The sequence below is a fragment of the Leucopleurus acutus genome (assembly GCF_964270905.1).
Source record: "Leucopleurus acutus genome assembly, chromosome: 11".
Classification (NCBI taxonomy): Eukaryota; Metazoa; Chordata; class Mammalia; order Artiodactyla; family Delphinidae; genus Leucopleurus; species Leucopleurus acutus.
The window spans coordinates 44,453,092-44,478,659 of record NC_139152.1 but is presented as its reverse complement, the minus strand read 5'-3'; the positions used below and the strand labels follow the sequence as shown (position 1 = coordinate 44,478,659).

Below are 25,568 nucleotides of genomic sequence, written 5' to 3'. Positions count from 1 at the left end.
TTTCAGCTTGCAGAAGAGCCTAAAAAGAAACCACGAGAAGGTCTCCCTCATCAGCCCCTGGGTGGGAATGGGTTGGTGGGATTGTGGTGAGAGGCTGCTGGACGGGAAGCTCCCACTTGCCTCGGTTTCTCTTCCCTCCATCCTCTTTTCACTTGGAGATAACTTGAGCAGCCTTCTCCTGGGACAGTAGGGTGAAGGCGGCAAGCAGGATGTTGGGTGCCAGGAGCTGGAAGTGGTGCAGCTTCAGAGTTGGGTTTGCGGAGGCCCCTGACACACTGAGATTCTGGAGGGGCTAGTGGGCCTCCAGTGGGTGGCTGTCCACTGAAAGATATATGGTCTGGTTTCTCGGAAACTCCTGGATCATACCGTTCCCTCTCCTTGAGCACACACCCTGCCTGCTGAGTAGAGACAATTTCGGGCCAATAATCTATTTACTGTAAAGGCAGGGTCCAGCTGCTCCTCATCTTCTCAGGAGGCAGTTGGAGGTCTCAGGGAGGAAGACCTACTTTTTTTTTTAAAATCCAATCTGAAGGTTTTTTTTGTTTTGTTTTTTGTTTTTTGCGGTACGCGGGCCTCTCACTGTTGTGGCCTCTCCCGTTGCGGAGCACAGGCTCCGGACGCGCAGGCTCAGCGGCCATGGCTCACAGGCCCAGCCGCTCTGCGGCGTGTGGGATCTTCCCGGACCGGGGCACGAACCCGCGTCCCCTGCATCGGCCGGCGGACTCCCAACCACTGCGCCACCAGGGAAGCCCTTTTTTAAAAAAAATAAATAAATAAATGTATTTCTTTATTTATGGCTGTGTTAGGTCTTCGTTGCTGTGTGCAGGCTTTCTCTAGTTGTGATGAGCGGGGGCTACTTTTCGTCGCTGTGCGCAGGCTTCTCATTGTCGTGGCTTCTCTTGGTGCGGAGCACGGGCTATAGGCGCACAGGCTTCAGTATTTGTGGCACTTGGGCTCCGTAGTTGTGGCTTGTGGGCTCTAGAGGGCAGGCTCACTAGTTGTGGCACACGGGCTTAGTTGCTTCGCGGCATGTGGGATCTTCCTGGACCAGGGCTCGAACCCGGGTCTCCCGCGTTGGCAGGCGGATTCTTAACCACTTCGCCACCAGGGAAGCCCGAGGAAGGCCTTCTCAACGGGGCCTGGAGCTAGTAACCCTTGGGGAATTCCATTTCTTTCTCCGCTTCCGGGTGAGACGGTATCTTCCATTTTTCAGGACCCATAATCACCTTTATCTCCCTCTTTATTGGCAATCAGGGCCTGTTCTGGAGAAGTCCTTCTAGATTAGGGGAAGTTCATCTCGTTTCGCCTGTTGCAGGGCTAAACCTGAACTCCTTTCTAGTCTTGGAAATAACTGGCACCTGATTCTACCTGGTTTCCAAATCCTCCCCAGTATCCATAAAAGAACGACCCTAAAACACTAATCTCATCTCTTCCCTCCGCCCAGGTTTTCCTTCAGAGGCCTAAAGCCACGTCGAGGCCATCGTCTCTGTTTCCTCAGTCTTCAGGGACAAAGGAGAGAGCAAGGTTATAGTGGGAAGGGGCGGGGGGTGAGGGTTGTGAGCAGGAGCCATTGGAACCCAGGCTTCCTGCCTCCCAGCATCTGGCCAAGCACTCCCTCCCATCCAGGGAGGTCAGCCATTGCCCTCAGCCCTATTCTCGGGGATGCTTCTCAATCCTGGTGATAAATCCTGTCTTTGTCTTCCCTCCAACCCAGGCCCCAGGCGGCTGGGGGTCAGAGGCTGGGGGAGGGGTCAGTGTGGAGGAGGGAGAGATACAAGGAGAGTGGGAGGAGAAGACGGACAAGAGCAGCTGGTGAGCAGGCATGGGGGTGGGCAGTGAGGGGATGGGGCCTCTTGATGCTGCAGATCCTGACTGCACATTCCAGCAGGCCTGCATTCCAAGTGAAAAAGCCAGGATTCCTTGGAATCCTGGAAATACCTTGGGGATGGCCCCTGGAGCATCAGGAATACTGGGGTGGGGGGGTTGGTATGGGGTGCCTCAAGGAAGGAAGCTGCTGAAAGAAATGGGGGAATGAGAATATTGTGGGGATCATCTCTATCCCCACCAGACACCCCTCCACGCCTGTGCCCTGCATGCACGTGCATAGACGGACAGACTGACACACATACATGCGCATACACGCAAGATTTCTGGCCCAGCAGCGTGAGGGCGCCCAGGAGGGCCAGCCTGCCCCTTGCCCGGCCCCTCTCCAACTGCCTTCTCTTGCTTTGACTTTCCTGTCTCCACCTCCATTCTTTCTCTCTGCTCCCAGCCTTGCTCTCTTTGTGTGGGTTTCGCTCACTCTTCCAGTTTGCTATGCCGGCTTTCTGCTAACCCTCAGCCCCTGCCCTCTTTGTCTCTCAGTCACTTTTTCTTTCCATCTTCCTGTTCCGCTCCTCCCACCTCTCCTACTTCCTTGGACTCTCCATCGGCCTCTCCAGCCTCTGCGGCTCTTCAGCCCAGCCCTCCTCTAGCCCACTGCCACCCCAGAGCACTCTGTCTGGCCCTGGGGGACAGTCAGATTGCAAAGAGGGATGGCAAGGAGAAATGAGTGACTCTGAATCAGAGTCTCTGCTTTGATGGGAGGTCTGGGATCATACTGTGTTAGGACATGGGATGGATGGAGGTGGGGGAGGCCAGGTGACTGCGAGACAAGTTCGACAAATTGAGGAGGGTGAAATGGGAGGGAAGAGAGATCGATACAGAGAAGACACAGAAGGGCAAACACTAAAGAGAGACGGGTAAGGACTAAGGGTTCCCTTTAAGTGTGTGTTTTGGGTCAGTCTGAAGGGTAGGAGCCGAGGGGCATCTACTGAGTCATACTGAGACACAGATCCAGAGACAAGATCTGGAGACCCAGCCAGAGGAACACAGATGCCATGTCCACCAGGCAGCCGAACAATTCGAGCTCTCCCACCTACCTGGGAAGGTCTCACAGACCTCTTTCTCCTCTGCAGATAGTCCTGGAGAGCCAGTTCCCTCTCCACTCACCTCCTGCTCGCCTACCCACTCCCTGCCCCACCAGTGGGAATGACATGAGCTCTGGCTGCCACTGTCCTCAGCCCTGCTGATGTACTCTCCCATGGGTGAAACAGAGGCCAATCACCTCTGCCCCACCCATTCATTCTCCAGTCCAGGAGCTGGGGCTTACACAAGCCAGCACCCCGGGGTGGGAGGAGGCTGTACCAGGAAAAAAGGGGGGGCATGGGCACCAGGGGGAGGGAGAGGAACTGGAGAGGGGTACTGAGGAAGAGGGGCTGCAGCACTAAATCACTGTTGAGGGGGCTCCCTCTGCTCAGTGGGGTGGGGAGAGGATAGACGTTTGGGGAGGAGGGAGAGAAGAATGGGAAATCGCCACATCTGGCAGGCAGGTGTCTGGCACTATTCAGGCTGTAGTCACTTTCCCAGCCAAAGGGGAGGGACGGGGATGGGGGAGGAGGGGTTCCCAGGATCCCCTGGGGAAGAGGGAAAGGCTCACAAACAGAGACAGAGGCCCAGAATCAGACAGAAAGAGACCAAAGGAGGGAGACAGTCTGACCCTACTCCCCAGTCTCTGCTTCAGTCAGGGCTGGGAATGGTTTTGCTCACAGTCCTGAAAGGAAATTGTTGGCCAGAGGACTGGGTAGGCCGGGGAACTAGAGTTCCATTCCTAGTGGGAAACGGAGAAGGCAGGAAAAGTTCAAACCAGGCCAGGCTGGGGAAACAAGCTCAGAGAATTCCAAGTCTGAGAACTGGATAGAACACCATTCTCCACACCCGTCACTGATCAGCAGCCCTCACCTCTCAAACTGACACGGCCCACCCCCCAGCAGGGCCAACGCTGGGTGATGAGTAGGAAGGTTAGGACAGCGACCTTAATTACTGAACACTGCTCTCCCCCCACCTCAGGGAGGCAAAGACAAAAATCCCTAGCCCTCATCCAGCCCCCTGTACCCTAACTCTCCATGCAGCACTGCAGGGTGCTATACCCAAGCATTTTTCTTTTTCTATCTGCTGAGGGTGACCCTGGGCCCAGTTGCCCCACAGTTGCTGAACTGAATTGCTAGGTTCTCAAACAGCAGGCGAGACTGGACAACTGTAGGTTTCATGCCTTGACGCTGGAGAGCCTTCCCCCTCTGGTTGCCTTTCTTCCCTCATCCTTTCCTATCTAAGGTCCTAATGCAGTCCCTCTTGCCTAACCCCAGAATTAACAGGCCTACCTCACAAGCAGTAGAGGTGACAGAGACCCTTCAGATTGCAGTGCAGAGAAGGGCTCCCCACGCTCCCCCTCTGCTTCAAATCCTGCAGGGGAAGGGGTAAAGAAAACCAAAGCATTCTCCTGTCGCCGCGGCAACCATAAAACCCCCAGCTAAATCCATCTTGTGAGCTCACCGCCCCATTAAGATGCAGGGCCAGGCTCCGCGCCAGCCCAGCCACATTCATTTGTGCGAAGAAAGGTGGAGGAGGGGGAGGGGAGCAGGCTCTGGAAGGACGGGGAAATGGCGAGGAGAGGTTATTTACACCACTGTCCTGACCTTCTGGAGCACCACTGGCTCCGATAAATAACCCGCTCAGCGCCATTTCGGAGCGGGAGAGGGAGGTGCAGGGAGGGTGCAGGGAGGGCGCCGGGGCTGCAGGCGGCCCCCACGCAGGTGCGCGTCTCCAGGTTACTAATGGCTGAGGCGGGCGCAGGCAGCTGGCTTCGGGGGTGGTGGGGTAGCGCTCAGTTCCCTGGGACTCCCACTGAGAAAATACCATCCCTACCCCACCCCTGGCGCCGATTTCCAGGCGAGTGGCCGGGGAGATGCCAAGGAGGCAAAGAGCCCCGTAAATTAGGGATGGGGGGCGGGAGGGGGGGGCAGAATGCTGGGGATTCTCTGAGGTGGGAGGGAAGGAATATTACAAGAGGGGGAGCGGGCGTGGGGGGGCTGTTTAGAGGAATAGGAGCAGCTGCCGAGAAGAGAGGAAGAGGAATGGAAACATCACACAAAGGCAGTTTGGAAAAAGAAATGTTTTATTCCTCTCTGCGCAGAGCAGTATATGAAGGTGGCTATCATGCTGACTCCGCATGTGCCTCTTCCACAAAAATGCCCCCTCAAGGTCCAGGATGCCCAGTTACCCGCCCAGTTACCCGCCCCCTTGGAGAACCGGCAGTTAGTGGGTGCGGGCAGGACGCTAAGTCTCAGGAAGGTTTCCTGAGACATTTTTGTGGGAAGTTTTGGGTCAAGGGGAGAGATGACCCAACAGTGGGTGTCCCATCCTCCGTCTTCCTGGGGAAATCCAAATCCCAAAGGTCTTCTGAAGAAAGGCACCTCTCTCAGCGACCTAGGGAAGGGAGGCACCCAGACCTACTGCCCGGATGTAAGGCTGAGGCAGAGAGAGGACAGGGTTAAGCAGCAGAGATCGCAGACCCAGGGCAGAGGAGTGAGGTGCATGTGGGAGAGAGAAGGGGACTGCGAGAGCCCAGAGGCCCAAGTCATAAATTCTACCCTGTCCCCAGTTCTGAGCAGAAACTCTTCTTCCCAAGACTGGAATGGAGTTTTAGATCACGGACTGGCTTTGCTCCAGAGCACAGACAGGGCAAGCCAGGCAGAGCTCGCATGGGTAGTGAAGGTGGAAAGTTAAGGTATCAAACTGAGAGACAGACACTCCCACACCGAACACTCACAGACCATAGCAGTTTTGAAGCTATAAGCCAGGATCAGGGTAAAAAATGCAGCTGTGTCTGAAATACAGAATTTTATACGCCCTGTCCAATAAAATTTAATCACTGCTCCTTCCACTCTGTCCCCTGACTATGAGCTGTTCCCAATCTTTTTTCCAAGGCTGGGGGCCTGGGCAGTAAGAAGGAATGGGAGAAAATACCGAGTCCAGCAAGCGGGGCTGTGGCTGAGACTTCATCTGCCTCTCCCCACCCGCACTCCTTCTATAGAAAAGAATTCTCTCTCTCTCCCCTTGCTGGACATATGGACTGTTGGGATGAAGGCCGGGTAAAGGCAAAGGGAGGAAAACACTCAGCACATTCTTTCTCCTGCTTTGATCTGAAGTGTAGCTGCAGCAAAGGGCACAGAAGCGGAGGAGAAAATATGGGGGATAGCAGAGCATGGGAGCATAACCCAGTCGAGCAAGGAGGAGGGTGCTCCCCCTGCCCTGTGTCCAAATCTGCTAAGAGCTTTACTCCCAGGACTGCAAAAAGGAGTGAGAAGGAACGGGAAGCGTATACGGGTTTGCGAGGGGGCAACCACAGACAGGATGGAGATTAAAGGATCCCTGTTATCCCCGAGATGACCCTGAGAGCATCAGCTGGGGGGCTGGATGAGAAGTCACAGCAGACATGTGGATTTTTTGAGGGGGTGAGGAGCCAGGAACAGTGGGGTCTTCACCGAAGGAGTGACCACTTGATCTGTTCTTTGGCTGACTGCAGCACCTGCAGGGACAAGGGTGGCATTGAGGGGCTTGCTGGGGGGTGGGGGTGGGGGGACGGGGCTCTCCTTCCCCTCACTTGCCTTCCCTGTCCTTAGAAGACTGGCAAATAGAAAATCCCCAAGGGTAGAGGGATGGGAAGAAGCTCTCTAAGGCCCTAGAGGACTATCAGTTTGGGAAATTCCAAAAAAATTCAAGTCCACTGGGGGGATGAAGAGAGAAGAGGTATACCTGGGAGGAAAGAAAAAAAACTGGGGGTTACCGGACATATCCTGAAGCGGGGTGGTAGGGGGAGAGTTTTACCACATCCAGATGGACCTCTTGGTAAGAATTCCAAGTGGGTAGAAAACAGAATCCCTCCCTGGCCCCCCTCCGCATCAGGTAGACAATCTCTCTGCAAAGTAGCAAGATCGATCTGCAAAACCTGCATATTCTAGAATGTGCACTTCCAGCTTAGCCCTCATTTGAATAATAAGAGAAAGACAGAGAGTGTGTGTGTGTGCACGCACACAGATCGTCTGCTTAAGGCAAGCCTCTGCTGGGGAATAAATCACTGAATGAGGCATCAGGCAGGGAGGGTTTGAAGGGTACACAGCAAGGCTGACAGCCTACTGCTCATAGGAAACGGATAGGAGTTGGAGTGGGGTAGGGAGCGGCGGGCTATATGAGCCCCAGTTTTCTGGACTAGGAGGGAGCCCAAGAAGATATGTCTTCAGTCTCTAGTCTCCTGAATTCAGGCTTGGTGGGTTGGGGTGGAATACTACGCTAGCCTCTTTAGTGACCCAGTCCATCTGGAGAGGACAAAGGAAGAAAGTCATACCTGAGACACGGTCTGCTCCGTAAGGGGGACATCTTCTCCCTACGGCACAGAGAGACAAGCATTCAGCGTGGAAGAAAGCTGGAGTAAGACCTGACTGAGGTGGGACAATGGAGAAGGAAGAGGTGGTCCTTTAATGTCATTTTATTGATTTATGTATTTTTTGCGGTATGCAGGCCTGTCACTGTTGTGGCCTCTCCCATTGCAGAGCACAGGCTCCGGACGCGCAGGCTCAGCGGCCATGGCTCACGGGCCCAGCCGCTCCGCGGCATGTGGGATCTTCCTGGACCGGGGCATGAACCCGTGTCCCCTGCATCGGCAGGCGGACTCTCAACCACTGCACCACCAGGGAAGTCCAGAGGTGGTCCTTTAAACTGAAGCAAAGGGCACATGCCCTAACCTTCTCAGTCCCTCCTAGGGACTAGTTAGTACAGCCACAGTTTTACTTGGCCAGAGGGACTGTTGAGCAAAAAAGGGTCATTTCATCCATCTTCTGTTTTAAGGCAGGAGGACTTCTTAAAAGATTTATTCCATTCCAGGTAATCAGCAGGTTGTCTGATCCTCAACTTGGGGATGGGAGACCAGATTCCCTAGTCAGAGAAGACCTTCCCCGAATATCAATATCGCTAGGGAGAGGATAAGGGGGAGCCCAGGATAGTTTAATGGATCCCGCAAGGCCTGATGGGTAACGACAGCATGTTAATTTGAAGAAATAAACTGCTGCAACAGCAGCCTGAGAAGGGGAAGGAGGGAGTTGGTGAAGGCGGTGGGGGGGGTAGGGGGGGGACCTTCTCTCTTGCCACATAGAGACATATGTTAGAGGAGAAGATTAAACTATGCAAATGGAGCCCACGGCAGTTAAGGGAGAAGATTTCCCATTACCCGGCACTGTCAGCCTTCACTCTGTGGAGGTCAGAGCCGAGACATTCTGTGAATGGAGAGACTGGCTTTGCTCAGGCATCTCTGCACCCCTACAATTTGCTGGCAGGCTCTCTCTGCACCCAGCTGACTCGGAGCTTTCTCTGGTTAACTCAGAGGACTCTTTCTGCTATCACTGCACCAAAGAGGACAGAGGTTCTGGCAAATAAGTACTTCCTGACGGAGAGGTACTGTTCTCAGTCCTAAAAGCCTTTAAAAGACAAGGAAGACATTCCTCTGCCTCAGGTAATTGGGATTCATCCCCACAGGAAGAAGAAGCCAACCTCAAATTCCTTTATCGTTTCAGAACCATCAATATTAAAGTTCCCTTTATTTCATCTTTGATTTAATAAGTATGTATTAAATGTCCACTCTGTGCAGACTGTATGAGATGCTAGGTACCAGGTGAGGGGCAGAAATATATTCCTCCTGCTTCCCTTCTTTGAGACAATGAGAATTTGAAAGGGAAGGAGACAGTATTCCACAAGTATGTATTCTACAAGCCCCAACCCTTAGATCATTTAGCAGGTCTGGCCCTGGAGGGTGAGTAGATGGGGGATGTAGGGGGGAGACAGTCCTGCTTACCCTTAACGCCACCCGGTGTACCACTTGCTGGGGATCGCTCTCCAGGATCACCCTGAAAAGACAAAGAAGAGACCATTGTTCACTCTGTCCTGAAGAACCAACTTAGTGTGGGGAAACTGGTCACTCGGCCCACTTGCCTTCGGACAGGGGCAGTGGCCCCACCCCTCATCCCAGATCCAGGGAGGTCCAGGGAGGTCAGAGCACTCACCCTCCGTCTACGATTTCATCCACAGCCAGGAAGAGCCCCTCCATGTTCTCCAGCAGAGCTCGCTTTTCTACATTTTTCCTGAGTCCCCGAGAGAAGACAAAACCCAGCCTGAGTGTGAAAGGGATCCTAGGACATTGTCTGAGTTGGGGAGCCTAAACTAGACCAATATGTGTCTCCACGAACCACACAAAGAAGTAAATAAGCACTTTCTGACTAACCCATTCTAACTCCCTTCCTACTCTTTTTCTTTTTTTGCGGTACGCGGGCCTCTCACTGTTGTGGCCTCTCCCGTTGCGGAGCCGCGCAGGCTCAGCGGCCACGGCTCACGGGCCCAGCCGCTCTGCGGCATGTGGGATCTTCCCGGACCGGGGCACGAACCCGTGTCCCCTGCATCGGCAGGCGGACTCTCAACCACTGCGCCACCAGGGAAGCTCCCCCTTCCTACTCTTATTTGCTGAGTAACGATCAGGGATGCCAGGAAAGAGATTCAAAATATACATACAGTCAACTTCTGACTATTCAAGGGCTGATTTCCAGAGCTATTGTTTCTTTCCTACCTGCCAGGATGCTGCTCACAACATTGCTCATGAACACTGACATCAGTGGGTGGAAAAGAGGGAACACACAGAGCTAAAACTCAATCTGGAGGTGGCGGGAGGTGAGGAGGGGCTGAGTGCAAACTCTGTTTGCACTCAAGCTCTGATAAGCCTTCCAAGCTTCTCTCTGCTCCTACCACCAGCTCCCCCAGCTCTGCTCAGGCCTTGAAAAGAAGCCCAGCTAGGGGGCTGGGAACTGCCAGGGCCCGGCATCCACCAGCCTCAGATCTGGTGGTTGGTGCATATGGCCAGTCACATCCGTCAGTCTGACTCTTTCACTAGATCACCGAAATGAAGTCTATTCCATCACCTGGCTAAGAAATAAATCATCCCCTTCCTGAGGAAATCTGAGCCATTCACCCTGCTGATTCTGTGGGGCTGAGAGTGCCTGCTGTTCTGCTCTGTCCGGAAGGCTGTCTGTACTGGGTTCACTTGGGAGCCCTGGATGTTTTCAGGAAAAGCATCTCGTCTCTCTTCTATTGCCCACCTGCATGGGGAACAGAGGGCTGGAGGGGAGGTGGATGGGGAGGAGACGGTAAAAGGCACATTCTCCCTGCTCTCTAGAAGGAAAAACTAAGGGCCGGACGCGAGAAACTGTGAGTGCTGCCTCCGTTCCCGGGGTGCTGGTGTTGCATCTGGGACATTTCCCAATGCTTGCCCTTTCTCTACCTCGAATGTAAAGAATGAAGCCGGGAAGGCACCTTGAGCGTGCTTGGAACTCTGACAGAGCCACTGGGGGATGCGAGAGTAGACACAGAGGCAAAGATTCTGCTCCCTCCCAGTCCCTTTTCTCAGGAGAACTATTCCACAGGAGTAACACACTCTCCCATCCAGTCCTCCCCATCAGTGCAAATTACTCTGAAATAATAAGCCCAACTTCTCAAGGTAAATCAACTCCCCAGAGCCTCTGCTCATCCCCCACAAATCCCTGGACCTGAAGAACAGTGACTGTCTCTCGCAAACAGATGTCAAGAATGGCCTGCTCACCTCAGCATCTGGCTCAGTGAGTCGAAGAGGCAATTCAGAACAGCCATGAGCATCAGCTGTTTGGAGACAGAAGAAGCAGGAGGATAAGGTTTAAGGCCTGAAAGCTGCTACCTGAAAACAAAGCCCTCTAACTCATTAAGCATCAAAAGACACAGGCCTTCACAAAGGACCAACAGCATAAGGTGGACGACCCGTGGCTTCCCACAGAAATAAATTCTGCTTCATGACTCCATAATTTTAGGTCTCTCTTTGACCAGACTGTTCAAACAGAACTTTCCTGTCGCAGTCTTCTTCATGTCTTTACCAACTGTACGTGTGTTACCCTATGTCTTCGGTAGGAAAATCATTAACCAAGCAATAGCTGAGGTCAGACTGCTGTCAAAAGAGAATGGACTTTGGAGTCAGGCAGATCCGGGCTTAAATCCCAGCCGAGCCATTTCTAGATGTGTGACCCTGGGAAAGTTGTCAGTTTGAACCACATGAAACTGCCACTTTTGTAGTCCAACAGTGGTCAAATGTAAGTAATTTCATATGGTTCCTCAAGGTTTAGTTTCCCCACCTATAAAACAAGGGCACTAATGCCCAAGGCTCATAGAAGTGCTGTTAGGTTTAAATAACAATGTATTCTACAAAGCACTTACAGCAATAAGAACTCAGGAAAAGTTGGTTCTCTCCAACTTTGACTTTTGCCTCAAATTAAGTAAGGGCTTATTTTTACCTATCTACTCTCCTAGAAGTTGTGACCTGAGGTAAATAGCTTTTCCTGAGTTTAGGAAGCAGGTTAGGACTGCACCCACAGTCTTCAGAGAGCCACTCAGAACGTATGGCTTTGACGTGACCCACAATGTTGCCTAACTGACCCAAACTCAGTCAGGTGTGGACCCTTCACAGCAGGAGCAAGCATCCCCTGAACCTGACCACACCCCAGAAATCCATCTCAAAAACGCCACCCGGGGAAGGCCATTGACAATATACGCTAGTATGGATCAAAACACAGACGGTGTGTCCTACATGGACACAGGAATCTGGGAAAGCTTCCACTCTAGGTTGATTCAGGTGCTCAGCCGTGTCTGTGAGGCTGCCAGGGATCTCCGACAACTGCGTTAGCCAGTCGACGCCAGAGGGACACAGGGACGCGGCAGTCCTAGGGCCCAGAACCAGTCAGGAGGTCCTGCCGGAGGTTCAGGAAGAGAGAGCAGAGACAGCAAAGAGGGGTGGGGATTCTCACCTCATTTTCATAGGAGCTGCCGATCACATAGAAATAGAGATCGATGCTGCTTTTGTATACCACTGTCAGGCCTTCCAAGAGGGCAATTTCACCTGTGGGGGGGACAAAGGTGGAAACGGTGGGTGGCCTGAGGCAAAGAAGTAGGAAAGAGGGAGTTACCATGAACTCCTGGTATCCAGCTGTGTGGGGCTGAGGTGAGGCAGGTCTTAATGACCCCCAAAGACTGAAGCGGACCTGCTTTTTCTTTTTGGATGGTAGCAGGGGGCGGCAAGTGTACACTTGGGGGAGTCTAAGTATCTTCTCCTCTAACTGCTCCTGCCCCCCAGCCACCAGTAGCCTTATTTCCCTCCTCGTGTACGAGACAGGATACTAGTCAATCCTTCGGAGGTGGAAATGCAGAGCGGTCACCTTTACAGACTTCCATTTCCCTGCCCTAATGGACGCGGTACAACAAGCAGAGCTGCAGTTAAACTTGTCAAGTGAGGCCCATAAATCCGGGGACTAGACAGGGAGCTAACAGCCAGCCTCTAGCGCGGTACTCCCGCGTGGGGTGCGCGCACCTCCCCATTACATTGCTGAAGAGTTTATTACATGAGGGGAGGAGGAAGAAAGAGCAGGAAGAGGCAGAGTCATTTCGCCCTTTCTCCGCCGCCCGCCGCCGCCCCCTTCCCGCTGTGGCTCTCCCACTGCAGGGAGTAGTGAAAGGAAGACGACCTACTGTCAGTCCGGTGGGTCTTGTTGAAAATGTTCTTCTCGAAGGCCTTTTGCTCCTTGACACTGGGGTAGGTGTCGTCATAGTACTGGTCAGAGGGAAAGGAGATGGGTTGGGTCATTAGAGCTGGGAGCCCAGAATGACTAGCGACTGTTTTGCCCTGGATCTTGGACTTCTCTCCTTCAAGGCGTGGGGTGAGGGAGAAATACTGACACGAAGAAGGGAGAACTACAGAGGCAGGGAATGGGCCGCGAGTAATCGGACACAAAACAAGGTTTTTAAGGACCATGCTACAAGCCACCCCGCCTCACGGTTCTAGACCGTAAGGGCAAGAGGCCTAGAAGCCCTGTGATGAGGCTCTGCCCCATCTACATTCTAGGGCAGCAACCCTGAGGCCATTCCCAGGCGCCACCCCAGGTCAGGGAGCACTGCTAGAGAACACAAAAGGCACCAGGCCCTCACTGTGCGGAGCTGAGGAATGGGGAAGGGCTGCAAAAACCTCCTCTAAAGAAGGGCAAGCCCTGCCTGTGCTCTCTGATCTCCTGTATCTTAGCTTCCTTTCCAGTAAACTGAAAGAAGCGGGAGGCAAGCTAACACACTGTGGAGCCCACTCGCAAGCTCTCCCTGGCAAGGGGGTGGAGATGCAGGCGGCTAAATCGCTCTGCTCTTTAGGGGCTAATCCGCTGCAGTCAGCTGAAGACCTATAACAGGCCTGGCATTTAGTAACTGGATAACTGTTTCAAAAGGTGTCCTGCATAGTTACATCCAATTACAGGGAGGAACAGCTGGTGAATTCTGAACTAATCTCTACCTGCTGATTGATTTATGCTATGCTCGCCCGGAGTTAATCCACCAGGGACAGAAAAAATTTCTCCAGGAGGGGGAGAATATGGAGGGAGAGGAGACGGGTGTCCTTTCTCCTCTCTTTCAATAGATCCAAAGTTAGGAACATCCCACTGGGGAACTCAGCAGGTAACAAGCTTGGTGGTGACTGGAGACCTAGGACTGGAACCCTGGAGCTGCAAGAGAATTCCCTGGAAAAACCCAGGCAGGATGATGAGGTAGAAGAGAAAGGGACAGGGGTGATGGGCATGGGCAGGCTGCTTCTCACATCTAGACACTGCTTTGTTCAGAAACCAAGGCTCCAAAGTTTTATCCTGTTCTGATGTTGATGACAAAGTCTAAGGATGGCAAGTAGGGAAGCAGGGCAACTAAGAGACAGGAGCAGTTTAGGTTTTATCTGGAGTAGTCAGATGTAGATGGAAGAATTCTCAAAATTATGTGTGGGTGAATATGAGTTAATAGGGCCAGTCCCAAGATCCAAAGCTCAGAAAAAGTCTGTCTTTGCTCCTAAACTAATCTGAAAGGGAATCTCACCTTGGCAAAAAGTCGATCTCCGTCATTGTCCAGAATCAGGATGGCTTTGACAGTATACAGGGAGGGTTCCTGAAGAGATATGAACATACCTTCAGTCCTGAAGGCTCTTGCCACCATTAGCAAACCAGATACCTTCCCCTGGCCCCACTGGGGCTGCAAGGGGATACAGAGGTGCCTCTGTAGGTCCCCTATCCCAACCTGGTTAGAGTTTGACATTTCCCACTGAGAATGACCAAGTGGTAAATGAACTGAATTGAGGGAGGGGACATTTCAACAAAGGACCCAAAGCAGCACCAGAGAAACAATTTCTATGAGCCAGACTCACAGAGGGCTTAATATTTGTTATTTCCAAATATTATGCTACAGTTATTTTCCAAATTACTCTCCCTCCCTGGTCTCCCAGGCACAGGTGGGTATGGAATGTGGAATGTAACCAGATTAATTAATAGGCACTGCACGAGGCTTTTTGAAAATAGCATTGACTGCCCTAGTGTACTTGGAAGTTCCTGCAGTCCCAATGCAGTAGCAATGCAGAGGTATAAAGAAAGCCTTCCCTAAACCACCCACACACTGAGCAGATGGAAACAAGCACGCGTGCACGCATACACTCACACACAGACACACCAGTTCTGAATGCAGCCCAGCGAGACATCCATCTTCCAAGACTTCCCCTAGGAGCTCAACTCCTCTACTATACCCTGACGACCACCACGTAACTTGCCAAGACAAAAAGCAATCTGAATTTGTGGTAGTTAAGAAGCAGTAAGAAGAGGCTCCGTCTAAGAAACACTCTGGAGCCTGGAGACAAGGAGCAGGGGTGGAGTGTTCTTTCACAACCAAAAAGCAACCTTTGAGGAAACTGGCTCCATAAAGAAATCAGGGGCTTCCCTGGCGGTCCAGTGGTTAAGACTCCGTGCCTCCACTGCAGGGGGCACGGGTTTGATCCTTGGTCGGGGAACTAAGACTCTGCATGCTGTGTGGCATAGCCCCCAAAAAAAGAAAAAGAAAAGAAAAAGAAATCAGAGTCTCAGCCTTAACAGTTACACTAAAACTCAAAGCATATCACTTTGCAAAAGCTCCTTCACTCCGGCAACTTCCAGGGAACCAGCTAACAGGAAAGGAAGAAGAGGAAGGGAAGGGAGCCCGTGGGATGTGTACGGAAGGTGTGTGCAGGCTCACATTCCTTGACTTTCTCATCAGCGTTACTTACCGTGGATATCCTTCTCCCGTGCTTTGAGACAAGAGTGTTGCTTTACTACCTCCGTTTCCTGCTCCTACTTAGGAAACCCACAGCCTTCACAGGGCCAAACATATTCTCCGAGCGTATGTTTAACGAAGACCCAAAGGTGATCAGGAAAGATTCACTGCCAAGGATCTGCAGCCTCTACAAAGGTAAACTATCCCATAAGGCTCCAGGAGGTTTATGGTTCCATGCAAAGAACCAACCTTAGCTCAAGGAGTTAAGAATGAGAGTAAAGGGAACCCAGTCTTTTGAGAACAGGGTGATAAAGAAGGTAAGCTTTCCCCACTCGGATTCTTGAGGACAGAAATTTTTGTTTCTTTCACTGATTCATTACAAGTGTCCAGAACAATGCCTGACATATACTAAACTCTCAATATTTATTGAATGATTATGAGAATAAATGAAGTTTGAGAGTAAAGTAGAAATTTATTGATGCAGTAAGCATCTAGGGGATTCTCTTATAATTAGACATCCACGTACAGGTAGATTTTTTGGTGTGGCCATTTTGGGTGATATTACTACCAAGTCATCCTCCTCCGACAGACATTCCTTAAAGATGCCCATGCTACACATATTACTCTATGGAACACTCTCTCAAACTAAGGGACTCTGTCTAGCAGAAGGACGTCCTCTAGAGTCTCATCTAAAAAGTCACAAATAAAGCAGCTTTCCTAACTCCTAATTCCCCACAGAAAGATCTTCCCATAAAGCAGGCTCAGTTCTATAGCAACTTGGATCCTCGATTCACCAACAGGGAGACAGTCATGGGAATGAATTTGGAAAAGCAGTCCATAAGGAAGGAAATTTAGAAGAAATCATTTTTCCCACAACATTTTCCCTGGAAATCTTTGGCTCTGTTTCGCTATCCACATTCACAGCAACCTTAGAGAGCTTCCCAATGGTTGAAGCCGGGCATTGATCTGGCGCAGGTAACTCGTGCCTGCAGCCACAAAGTCTGGCATCTCTAGAAAGGATGGGATCCCAAAGCAAAAAAAACCCCTTACGGCAGGACTTCCCTGGTGGTGCAGTGGTTAAGAATCCACCTGCCAATGCAGGGGACATGGGTTCGAGCCCTGGTCCAGGAAGATCCCATGCCACGGAGCAACTAAGCCTGTGCGCCACAACTACTGAGCCTGTGCTCCAGAGCCCGCGAGCCACAACTACTGAGCCCGTGTGCCACAACTGCTGAAGCCCGTGCACCCAGAGCCCATGCTCTGCAACAAGAGAAGCCACTGCAATGAGAAGCACGCGTACTGCAACGAAGAGTAGCCCCTGCTCACTGCAACTAGAGAAAGCCCGCGCACAGCAATGAAGACCCAACACAGCCAAAAAATTTAAAAAAAAAAAAAAAGAAAAACCTTATGGCCACCAGCCAACTAGGACAGTCAGACAGTCCTCTGTGGCCAACAGGGTGAGAGAGTGCCTAAAACAGCCAGCAAAGAGAGAGACAGATTCCTAGGTCCTGCTCCTGGCTCTTTTCACTGGCTTCCTAGAAGACGCAATCAAGGAAACCCCCAAAATAGAAACCTGGATCTTCCTGGGAAGGATAAAATACAGGCAAAGGCAGGCAACGAGAAGACCAGAAGGGACCGTAAGTATGAAAAGGGTAAGATGGCACTAGAGAAAAGGCTGGTCATTTCAAACTTCCAAAGAAATGACTACACTAAATAAAGCTGAGAACTTAGGCAAGAGCTTAAATGCTGCTTTAATTCTCCACTCTGCTACAGCCAGAACTGGCAGCTTCTCCTTTACTTCTCCTGCCACCTCCTGACTGCAGCTGGTTCCACTTCAGCCTGGGGCCTTTACCTCTCAGGAGTGGGGAGGGCCTGGAGTTCCTCTCATATCATAACCAGCCAGTTTAAAGGGCCCAGAAGCCATTACTGATAATGTAATTTCATTTTAAGTTTTTCACAAAGGGCAAGTTTATAAATAACTCCCAGCTCTTGAGAAATGGGCTTCCTGGACAATGGACTAGGCTTGACCTTGTAACACATTAAACGCTGATTATTGAGAAAGACACTACAAGCTTAGGACCATGTTCAAAGGATTTAAAAGGTCTATTCTTCCCTCCCATTCCCAAATGGGTAGCTGCTAGAAAGCTTTCGAGACAAAGTTCTGTGATGCACTGACTTTCAGAGAGCCACAGCCTGAGTGTATAACAGAACTTCACCTCAAATGCTAATGGTGCCTGGAAATGATGTGCAGGCAGACTGGTGTTTGGGACGGTGGGTGGCTCAGATAGATTTTCATGTCCATTTTTATTATCAAGAAAGCTAGACTGGACTCCTCAGGAGAGCTGAAACAACACCGAAAGAGCAACGAGCCTGCTGCAAACAAGTCTTTTATCTCAATCACGGGCTTCTGAAGCCTGGTGAAAAACATCAACATCTCCCAGCATCCCCTACCCCAGCACACAGAGGACTAGAAGGGAAGAGTCATTCCTCGTGCTGCCCCCTGTGGGCCTTCGGATGACCTGCAGCTTCCTCAGGATTATAGTCATTAGCAAAAACATTAAAAAGGCAACTCTGGAGAAAAGCTCTCTATTTGTGTGTCTTGTAAGTCAATCTAGGAGAGATGGGCCCTGAAGAAGCACTGAATTAAGTCTATCCACAATGTATATAGTAAGAGGACACTCTGGGGTAAGATCATGATACGCCACCAGAAGAGGACTAGGGTAGTGTTTGGAGCAGGTAGACAGGATATTTGAGGCCTATGATTAATTATTTTATTTGATCCTTTGTGGGGGATGGAGGAGGAGGAGGGAGGGAGCCAAGAAGTCTTTGTGGAGTTAGAGGATGCTATCCACAAAGCTGAAAGGACACAAGTAAGAATCTGGTTGAGATTCCTAGAAAGTTCATTCCCCACTTGTAAAGAAATCTTTATGGCCATGCCAAAAAGTAGTACCCTGGCTTGGCAATGGGTCTCCATCAACTAGAAACAAGATGCTCTTCCCTCAACCCGATTTATAAAGTAAAACCAAGACAAAACCAAAACCAAGAGAAATTTCTAGATACCACTCCCAGCCCCACATGGCTAAGCAGGTATTTTGCTCCCTGATTCTGTGCCAATTTCTTTAAAATGAAAAGCTCCTCTGGGATTGAGGCTCCAATTTGCCAGCCACAAGCCTGGGGACTTCAGATGAAAAGAAAAGAAGAATTAGGCAAAGGTTTTGCCAGAGAAGGACAGTTTTCACATACTACCCAGGGGTTTGCTTAGATTCAGGCAGCACAGCTCAGGAAAGAATAGGAGCCACAGGTACCACAGAACATTACCTATCTGACCTGAGACCAAATATTGGTTACAAGGAAACTGAACACAAGTCTTAGGAAGGAAGAACTGTTGGCAGGAAGAGCCACCTAGAAAGAATCTTCCTATCTGACACAGATACAAACCATGAAAGCACGGTCACCAGAAGTCTGCCACTACAGGAAAAAATGTCTCTAAACTCCTAAAATCCTTTATTACAGTCTGCATCAGCCATTAACTCAAGTTCCACCTTTCTCTGGGACTCAGCTTTCTCATCAGTGAAATGAGAGGCCTGAGCTAGATCAGTTAATAACTTTTCTGAGTTACAGCAGACCCCCTTTGATAAGCTGACGAAATCTATGGACCTTGTTACCAGAAAAAATACACATTCACAAATTTTTATGATTTCAAGGAGTTCATAGACCTAGGTTTAGAATTAAATGAGATTCTCTCTGAAGACAAAAACACAGTGCAGGGAGGGGAGGAAAAAAGGGGGAAATGAGTGATACTTTTGTAAATCACCCCCTGTCCTCTGCCAGGCACCAAATAATGACTTCAAGAAGTATGTGTGTGGCCTTCATAAATTAATAAATGATTGAGAAAACTAACACAGCCAGCAGGGGGAGCTAAGGTCAGCACCACACCCCTCCAGCTTTCAGTATTAAATTTCGCAGCCGTGGGACAGGCAGGACAAAGATAACCAGGCCCCAAGCTCTTCAGGAATGCAAAGTCTCAGGTCCTTTCTTAAAATTCCAAAAGCTTGTCTGCTAGAGAATTTTTTGCCCAGGGGGTCACACAGTCCCTAATTCTTCAACTATTCTGGAAATGAGAGAATTACAGAAATGAGGGGACAAAGCGAGGAGCACTGCTGGGAAGACATGAACTGAACAAGCAGAAATCACAGTACTCCACACCTGAGGCCTGAGAGCAACATTAGAACTTCCTGCCTGCCCAGTTTGATAATCCAAGAGCTCTCATTTAAACATCATGCAGCAAAGGGAAAGATCAAATGGGGCTAGACCTGTTTCTGATGAGTCCTTGCTCATGATCGGTATCATAATTTACTCCCCACCCCACCCTCCATCTGCTTCTGAAAACAAAAAGGTAGTCTCTGAAAGACTGAACTGACAGCCTCTGTGTTCGTCTTTCAGTCCACTTGCTCCCCCAAACCAACCCCCGAGACAGAACTGCTCTCCTCCCCCCTAGTTTCAGCCTCCCTCTAAAAACTACACAAATAGTAGAAAAGGAGTTGGAGAAAATTGGTGGACAGGGCTGTCCAGGCCAACTGGCTGTGGATGGGGATATCTGCCTTAATAGTGGGAATATTAAAAAGCCAAAACAGGAGATGTAGGCTTCATCTGCAGCATGTAAGACTTAGGTTACACAACAGGAAAGACTTCCTGAAGAGGTGAGGGTAGTCAAACACCGGAAGAGGTGACACAGGCCAGGGAATCTAAAGACAGGAGAACTCCTCTAATAATCTGATCTGAGGAAAAGCCTATTCTGTGCAGAATCAGCTGAGGCAGAATGTGAGAGGGCCCTTGCCAGTACGGATCTCTTATAATGTGCATGGACCCAACCTCCTCATCCAGCTTCATCAGATGCCCATGGGCACTCTGCCTTCCATCTTCCTAATTACTCTAGCAGAAGTGGGTAGGTAGGCACTAATTCTTTACCCGTTCCATCCTTTATTTGCTTCTCTAGCTCCCCTTTCCATAACCAGTTTTCTTGTCAGTAACCTGACTCTAACCAAGTCACAGTGATGGACTAAAGTAAATAACAGTAGGGCTTCCCTGGTGGCGCAGTGGTTGAGAGTCCGCCTGCCAATGCAGGGGACACGGGTTCATGCCTCGGTCCGGGAGGATCCCACATGCCGCGGAGCGGCTGGGCCCGTGAGCCATGGCCGCTGAGCCTGCGCGTTCAGAGCCTGTGCTCCGCAACGGGAGAGGCCACAGCGGTGAGAGGCCCGCGTAATGCAAAAAAAAAAAAACCAAAACAGTAGCAAGTATCTAGCTGAAAAAGACCCTAAATCTGCCACTAGGTTCCCTCAAATATCTGGATAATTGCATTCATCCTCTGCCTCCCAGGGAAGACCTGGCTTCTCAAGGGTCTGGCTTTCTTCACATGGAGGCCCCCTCCTCCTCTTTTGACTGTGTGACAGCTCCCCCAGACCTCTGATATAATTTATACCTTGCCGGGGACCAACTCTTTCCCACCACTGTGAAGGAGAGGGAAAAAATACATATAAATACGTCGGAAATCTATAACGAGGTCTTCTTGGAGGGCAGGACATGGGGAGAGTTAGAAGCAGCGTCAATTGCTCTTTAGGGGTTTTAGTTCAAGCCGAGGTCTGCTTCCAGCAATCAACCATTAAAACAAGCCGGCCAGAGTAACAGCACAGTTTATTCTGATCATTTAATTTGAAGTGTCAATAAATTAAACTTCAATCAATTAAACTAGGTGTGCAATAACCCAGATGGACACCCCGACACCAACATAATCACAATAAAAATTTTTATGGTTGCCAGGGACCTCACAGGGGGCAGTGCTGGCACTGCTCGCGCCCTAGCTGAGAAATATATCTCCACAGTGCAGGAACGAGGAGATTGTCTCTCCTAACGAAATGGACGGGCCAGGCACCAGCAAGGACGCAGCTGGGAGAGGGGCACAGGGGACTGCCAGGAACGAGATGGGAGTGCTTTGGGGGCTTAATGTAATTGATACCTTTGCCCAGAGCAGGGGGAGGGGGCATTTAGGCCAAGTACCTCTACTGTTAGTGCCAAAAGAATTTAACAAAAGCCCCATTAAGATGATTCAGGAAGCAAAGGCCACAGAGCCATATGAACCTTTAAGAGTCACTGATGTATTCTGCAGTTTCTTCCTCCACACATACACATGCTCTCGTGCACTCTGGATGCCCTGATTTTTGAATGAGGCTTAGAATTCAGGATCTGGTTATTGTTTTAGGATAGAAATTTATTAAGGGGAGAGTAAGAATAAAATTAAGAAGTCTAGTCCAAAAAGCACTGGAAAAGCACTCAGAAAGTGAATCCAGAGAGGATTAGGAAAAATGAAACCTATGAGGAAAGATGTAAGGATCTAGACTGCTAGAGTAATTCAGTTTTGAGGAAAAAAAGGGTAAAGAGGGAAGGAGGAAGGGGATAAGTCATTATCTTTAAGATTCCATAGGTTATTAATGGCGAATGGTGACCTGCAGAGATCCCTCTCTATTCACAACTAAGAGAGTACCAGCAGAAGACAGCAGGAAAGGAGGAAGCTGAGTCCAAAGATGTGGGCTGGGGGCATTATTATCAAGCACTGGGAATGGAAGGAGATGAAAAGAGACCCGAGAAAGATCAGACAAATCTGCTTGAAAGGTAGGGCTGGATTACCTAATTCAAGAAAGAAACGCCACCCACTGTAAAGTACCTAAATGAAGGGAACCTATTGGCATTTAGAAATTCCCATAATCAGATCAAATTTCAAATGATGGTTCTTCTTGCCCCCCTCTAGCTTACTCTTCCCTTCTTCTAAACATCCTGTGGCTATGGGTCTTGTAGAGGTGAGGAGACAAGAATATGCTTTGATCAGGTTTCCCCAGAGAGCCAGCCAAACCAGGAAACAGAAATGTGAGAGGAGGAAGCCTAAAGGAACTTTAGAAGGTATCTGCCCACTCTAAGGAGTGTTTTGTTAAATACTATCCAGGCACAGTAAACTCTTTAGCTCAGCGGAGAGCTAAGGTAAAATCCAGGGAATTCGTTATACTTTTCATAACAAAGATGGTGACCTAGGAATTAGGGGATGCCGCTGAGTACACAGAGCAGATGAGATAAAAAGGAACAGTAAGGAAGGGTGATTGTGAACCAGATGGAGCTAAATTTCGTGGGCCAGTAGGTGAGGGTAGTGAGAAGAGAAATAAAAATTGAGGAAATACCACCTGATTCTCAACCACGGTTCCTCATCTGAACCACTGAATACTGCAAATTATTTAAATACTATTTTGTCACTTCTCCCAAGGATAGTACAAAACTAGTGTCACTGTGTAAACAGAGAAGCTGATCCATTACATACAATGATGCCTTAGGGCATTAGGGCTTAATTCTCCCCGGGAACTCCAGTTGAGAAGGGCTGGAATGGTGAGAAAGGTACATAAATTCTTAATTGGGGGCCCAAAATATATTGAAAATAGTAAACAGCATACACACACACACACACACACACACATGTTGGGAAGGGCTGACACAGAGGAAGGAAAATACTAATTTAATATCCTAAGAACTCTGGTGACCAGCACAAGAAATGATACCTATTGGTACTTTGTCCCCAACAAAAGCTTTATATAACTGATAGCTGAAAGTACAATTTGGCATACTGAAGACGTGGAAAGCCCATGATGAGATAACATCAGAGAGACACTTGGTCTGGGAGGCTTAGGAGTCGAAAACTAATCCTAGTCTTGATTGTGCTTCCTTGAGGAAGCCCTTTGCCCTAAACCTTCGTTTCCCCTTACCCCATCGAACAGGTTCCTCATGACAAAGAATCAGTGAGGTTTCTAGAGCAAACTTCAGAGGTACCTGACCAGGTCAGCAAGGATCTGTAAATGCAGCATCTTAGGTATAGATTAAAATGGATATAAGGAAGAAGCAGGTTGAAACAGACTTCGCTGAAGAAGCAGAGACAAGAATTGAGGTAAGAGAAAATGTGAGACTTTCACATGTAACTCCCTCAGTTCAGCACTACACACAAATCCCTTGTTAAAAGGGCTCCTCAAGTAATATCGCCCTCATTCCTTTACCTCTAGGCAGGCTCCCTTCTAAACAGATCTAGGGGGCAGTCTAAAAATTTCTTAAACTTCCAAAGAAACTAATTCCCTAGAATTTATCCCAGTCTGTTAACTGGTTAAGAATACTGGTTAATGGCGGGGGAGGGGGGTGTGGGGGGTGGTGGGATGAATTGGGAGACTGGGATTGACATATATACACTAATATGTATGAAATAGATAACTAATAAGCACCTGCTGTATAAAAAAATAAATCAAAATTCAAAAATTAAAAAAAGATATAATTCACATACCATTTACTCATTTAAAATGTACAATTCAACTGTATTTAGCATATTCATAAAGTTATGCAACTCTCACCATAATCTAAGTTTAGTACATTTTTATCACCCCAAGGAAACCCCATACCCACTAGCAATCACTCCCCATCACTCTTCTCCTCCCATTAGCACTAGGCAATTACTAATCTGTTTTCTGTCTCTACACATTTGCCTATTCTAGACATTTGATATAAATGAAATCATATACTATGTGGTCTTTTGTAACTGGCTTCTTTCACTTAGCATATGTTTTCAAGGTTATCCATGTCGCAGCGTGTATCAGAGCTTTATTTCTTTTTATTGCCAAATTGTATTCCATTGTATGGATATGCCACATTTTGTTTATCCATTCAGAAGGAGATGGACATTTGAGTTGTTTCCACTGTTTAGCTATTGTGATAAAGCTGCTATAAATATTCATGTGCAAAAAAAAAAAAAGAATACTGGTTAACCGCTTGGTACAGAAAATGTCTTTAGGGCTTCCCTGGTGGCGCAGTAGTTCCGAGTCCGCCTGCCATTGCAGGGGACACGGGTTCGTGCCCCGGTCCGGGAGGATCCCACATGCCGCAGAGCGGCTGGGCCCGTGAGCCATGGCCGCTGAGCCTGCGCTCTGCAACGGGAGAGGCCACAACAGTGAGAGGCCCGCGTACCAAAAAAAAAAAAAAAAAAAAGAAAATGTCTTTAATAAGATTTTAAAGCTTTCTACCTAGACTTAACCAACCCATATGATGGGAAGGAATTATCCCTATCTTTGCCATTTTGAAAGAGGGGAATTGAAACCTGTTATTCTTTTTTACCTGATGAGGATCTGGGTGTGTACATGCGAAGAGCTGAAGGAAAAAAAAAAAAAGGCCTAGAGTTCAACTCAATTAAGGAAGGAGCTGGGAGCAAAACTCCTACACCCACATATATATATGTTAAGATCCCCAAATTGAAAAAGGGGGGGCGCATTTTTGAGAGAAACGCTCTGGTTCAGTTCTAAAGAAAGGGTAATAGTATTTTATTTTTTTGAACAAGAGAAAAGGATCACATGGACAGGGGAGCGAAAAGGCGCCCTTTAGCCACCAAAATTCTTATATAACTAGAGGAATAGTGGGCATCCCAAATCCTACAATAAGAATTCCCAAAGTTTAAATGAAGAGAGAAAGGAGAACAGAATAAGGAGTCGAGAATAAGGAAAAATATTCCACAATCCATGCTGACTCTATCAGGTATTCCACAACTCTGATGGAATACTGATTCCTCATGATGCCAAATCTACATAGAGGAAGCCGAAGAAGAAAATCGTGTTTTTTGAAGGAATATGACTGGGAATTATCAACGGAGAGGCACACTGTGACAACTACCAGGAGGAGCCTGTGATGACAAACACCTGCACTCTATTCTGACAATTTGAGGCGAGTTCGGAGTTTTGGGGAAACTCAAATCAGGATATCATCCACAATGATCATAATCAGAGGGAATCTGAAGGACCCCAATCCAGTACGCTCATGATACTATGTGTCCTAAGGACTCCATGTGCTCCCTTCAACTTTCCACTGACTCTGCCCTCTCCACGGCAGAGCTTCCTACTCTAAACCAAGGCTTTAGCTCCTGCACTAGGCCACACGCTTATTCCAGGGACCGGCAGAACGGTCGGACCCCGAGGATTACCCGGAACTCCCCTTTCTACCCCCTCCCACTCAGGCTGAACCCCGACTCCCGGCCCCTCTGGACATCGCAGCATCTGGGCCGCCCCTCCAGCTCCTACCAAAATCAGCGCCTCCATCTTGCCCCGCAGCTGGTGCCGACGTGGAGCCGCAGAGACAACGCTGCCGCTGATTGGCCCTAAGTCCTCATTAGATCCCGCCCACAATGAGGGTTATTGGGCTCCCAGGTGTCAGCTATTACTGTATTAACCAATCAGTGTACTAGCTTACTTAGCGGAAGCAAGGTGTCCAGCCAGAAGGCGCAGATATTTGATTGTCAGTTTAAACACTCAATAAAACAACAAAACCTCACTAATAAATGGGGCGGGAGGGTCAGTGGGGCGGGGTTGTTTCCATGGGGAACAGAGGAAGCGATTATTAATTTTCAATTGGCCGGGCTGAGGGCACATGATATCGTCGGCCGGATTTAGCAACTTTAATTCGCACTCCCTTTAGGGAGC

The 25,568-nt window shown here is 49.3% G+C and overlaps 1 protein-coding gene across 1 annotated transcript; it reads right to left on the bottom strand.

Annotated features, from left to right (window-relative positions):
* Window positions 1-5,007: 5,007 nt before the first annotated feature.
* On the bottom strand, window positions 5,008-25,223 carry COPZ1 (COPI coat complex subunit zeta 1). The gene is made up of 9 exons (XM_082849727.1): window positions 25,170-25,223; window positions 13,831-13,899; window positions 12,460-12,541; window positions 11,742-11,833; window positions 10,514-10,569; window positions 8,931-9,008; window positions 8,723-8,774; window positions 7,223-7,261; window positions 5,008-6,406 (listed from the first exon to the last, which is right to left on the bottom strand). Exons 1-9 carry the CDS (start codon window positions 25,185-25,187, stop codon window positions 6,359-6,361), a joined length of 534 nt encoding a protein of 177 aa, XP_082705853.1. The 5' UTR covers window positions 25,188-25,223; the 3' UTR covers window positions 5,008-6,358.
* Between the last annotated feature and the right edge of the window lie 345 nt (window positions 25,224-25,568).

Coding starts and splice junctions, on each gene's coding strand:
- COPZ1 (XM_082849727.1), bottom strand. Junction 11,834..12,459: donor CAAGACCCACCGGACTGACA/GTAGGTCGTCTT, acceptor TCCCCCCCACAG/GTGAAATTGCCCTCTTGGAA. Junction 9,009..10,513: donor TCACTGAGCCAGATGCTGAG/GTGAGCAGGCCA, acceptor TCGGGGACTCAG/GAAAAATGTAGAAAAGCGAG.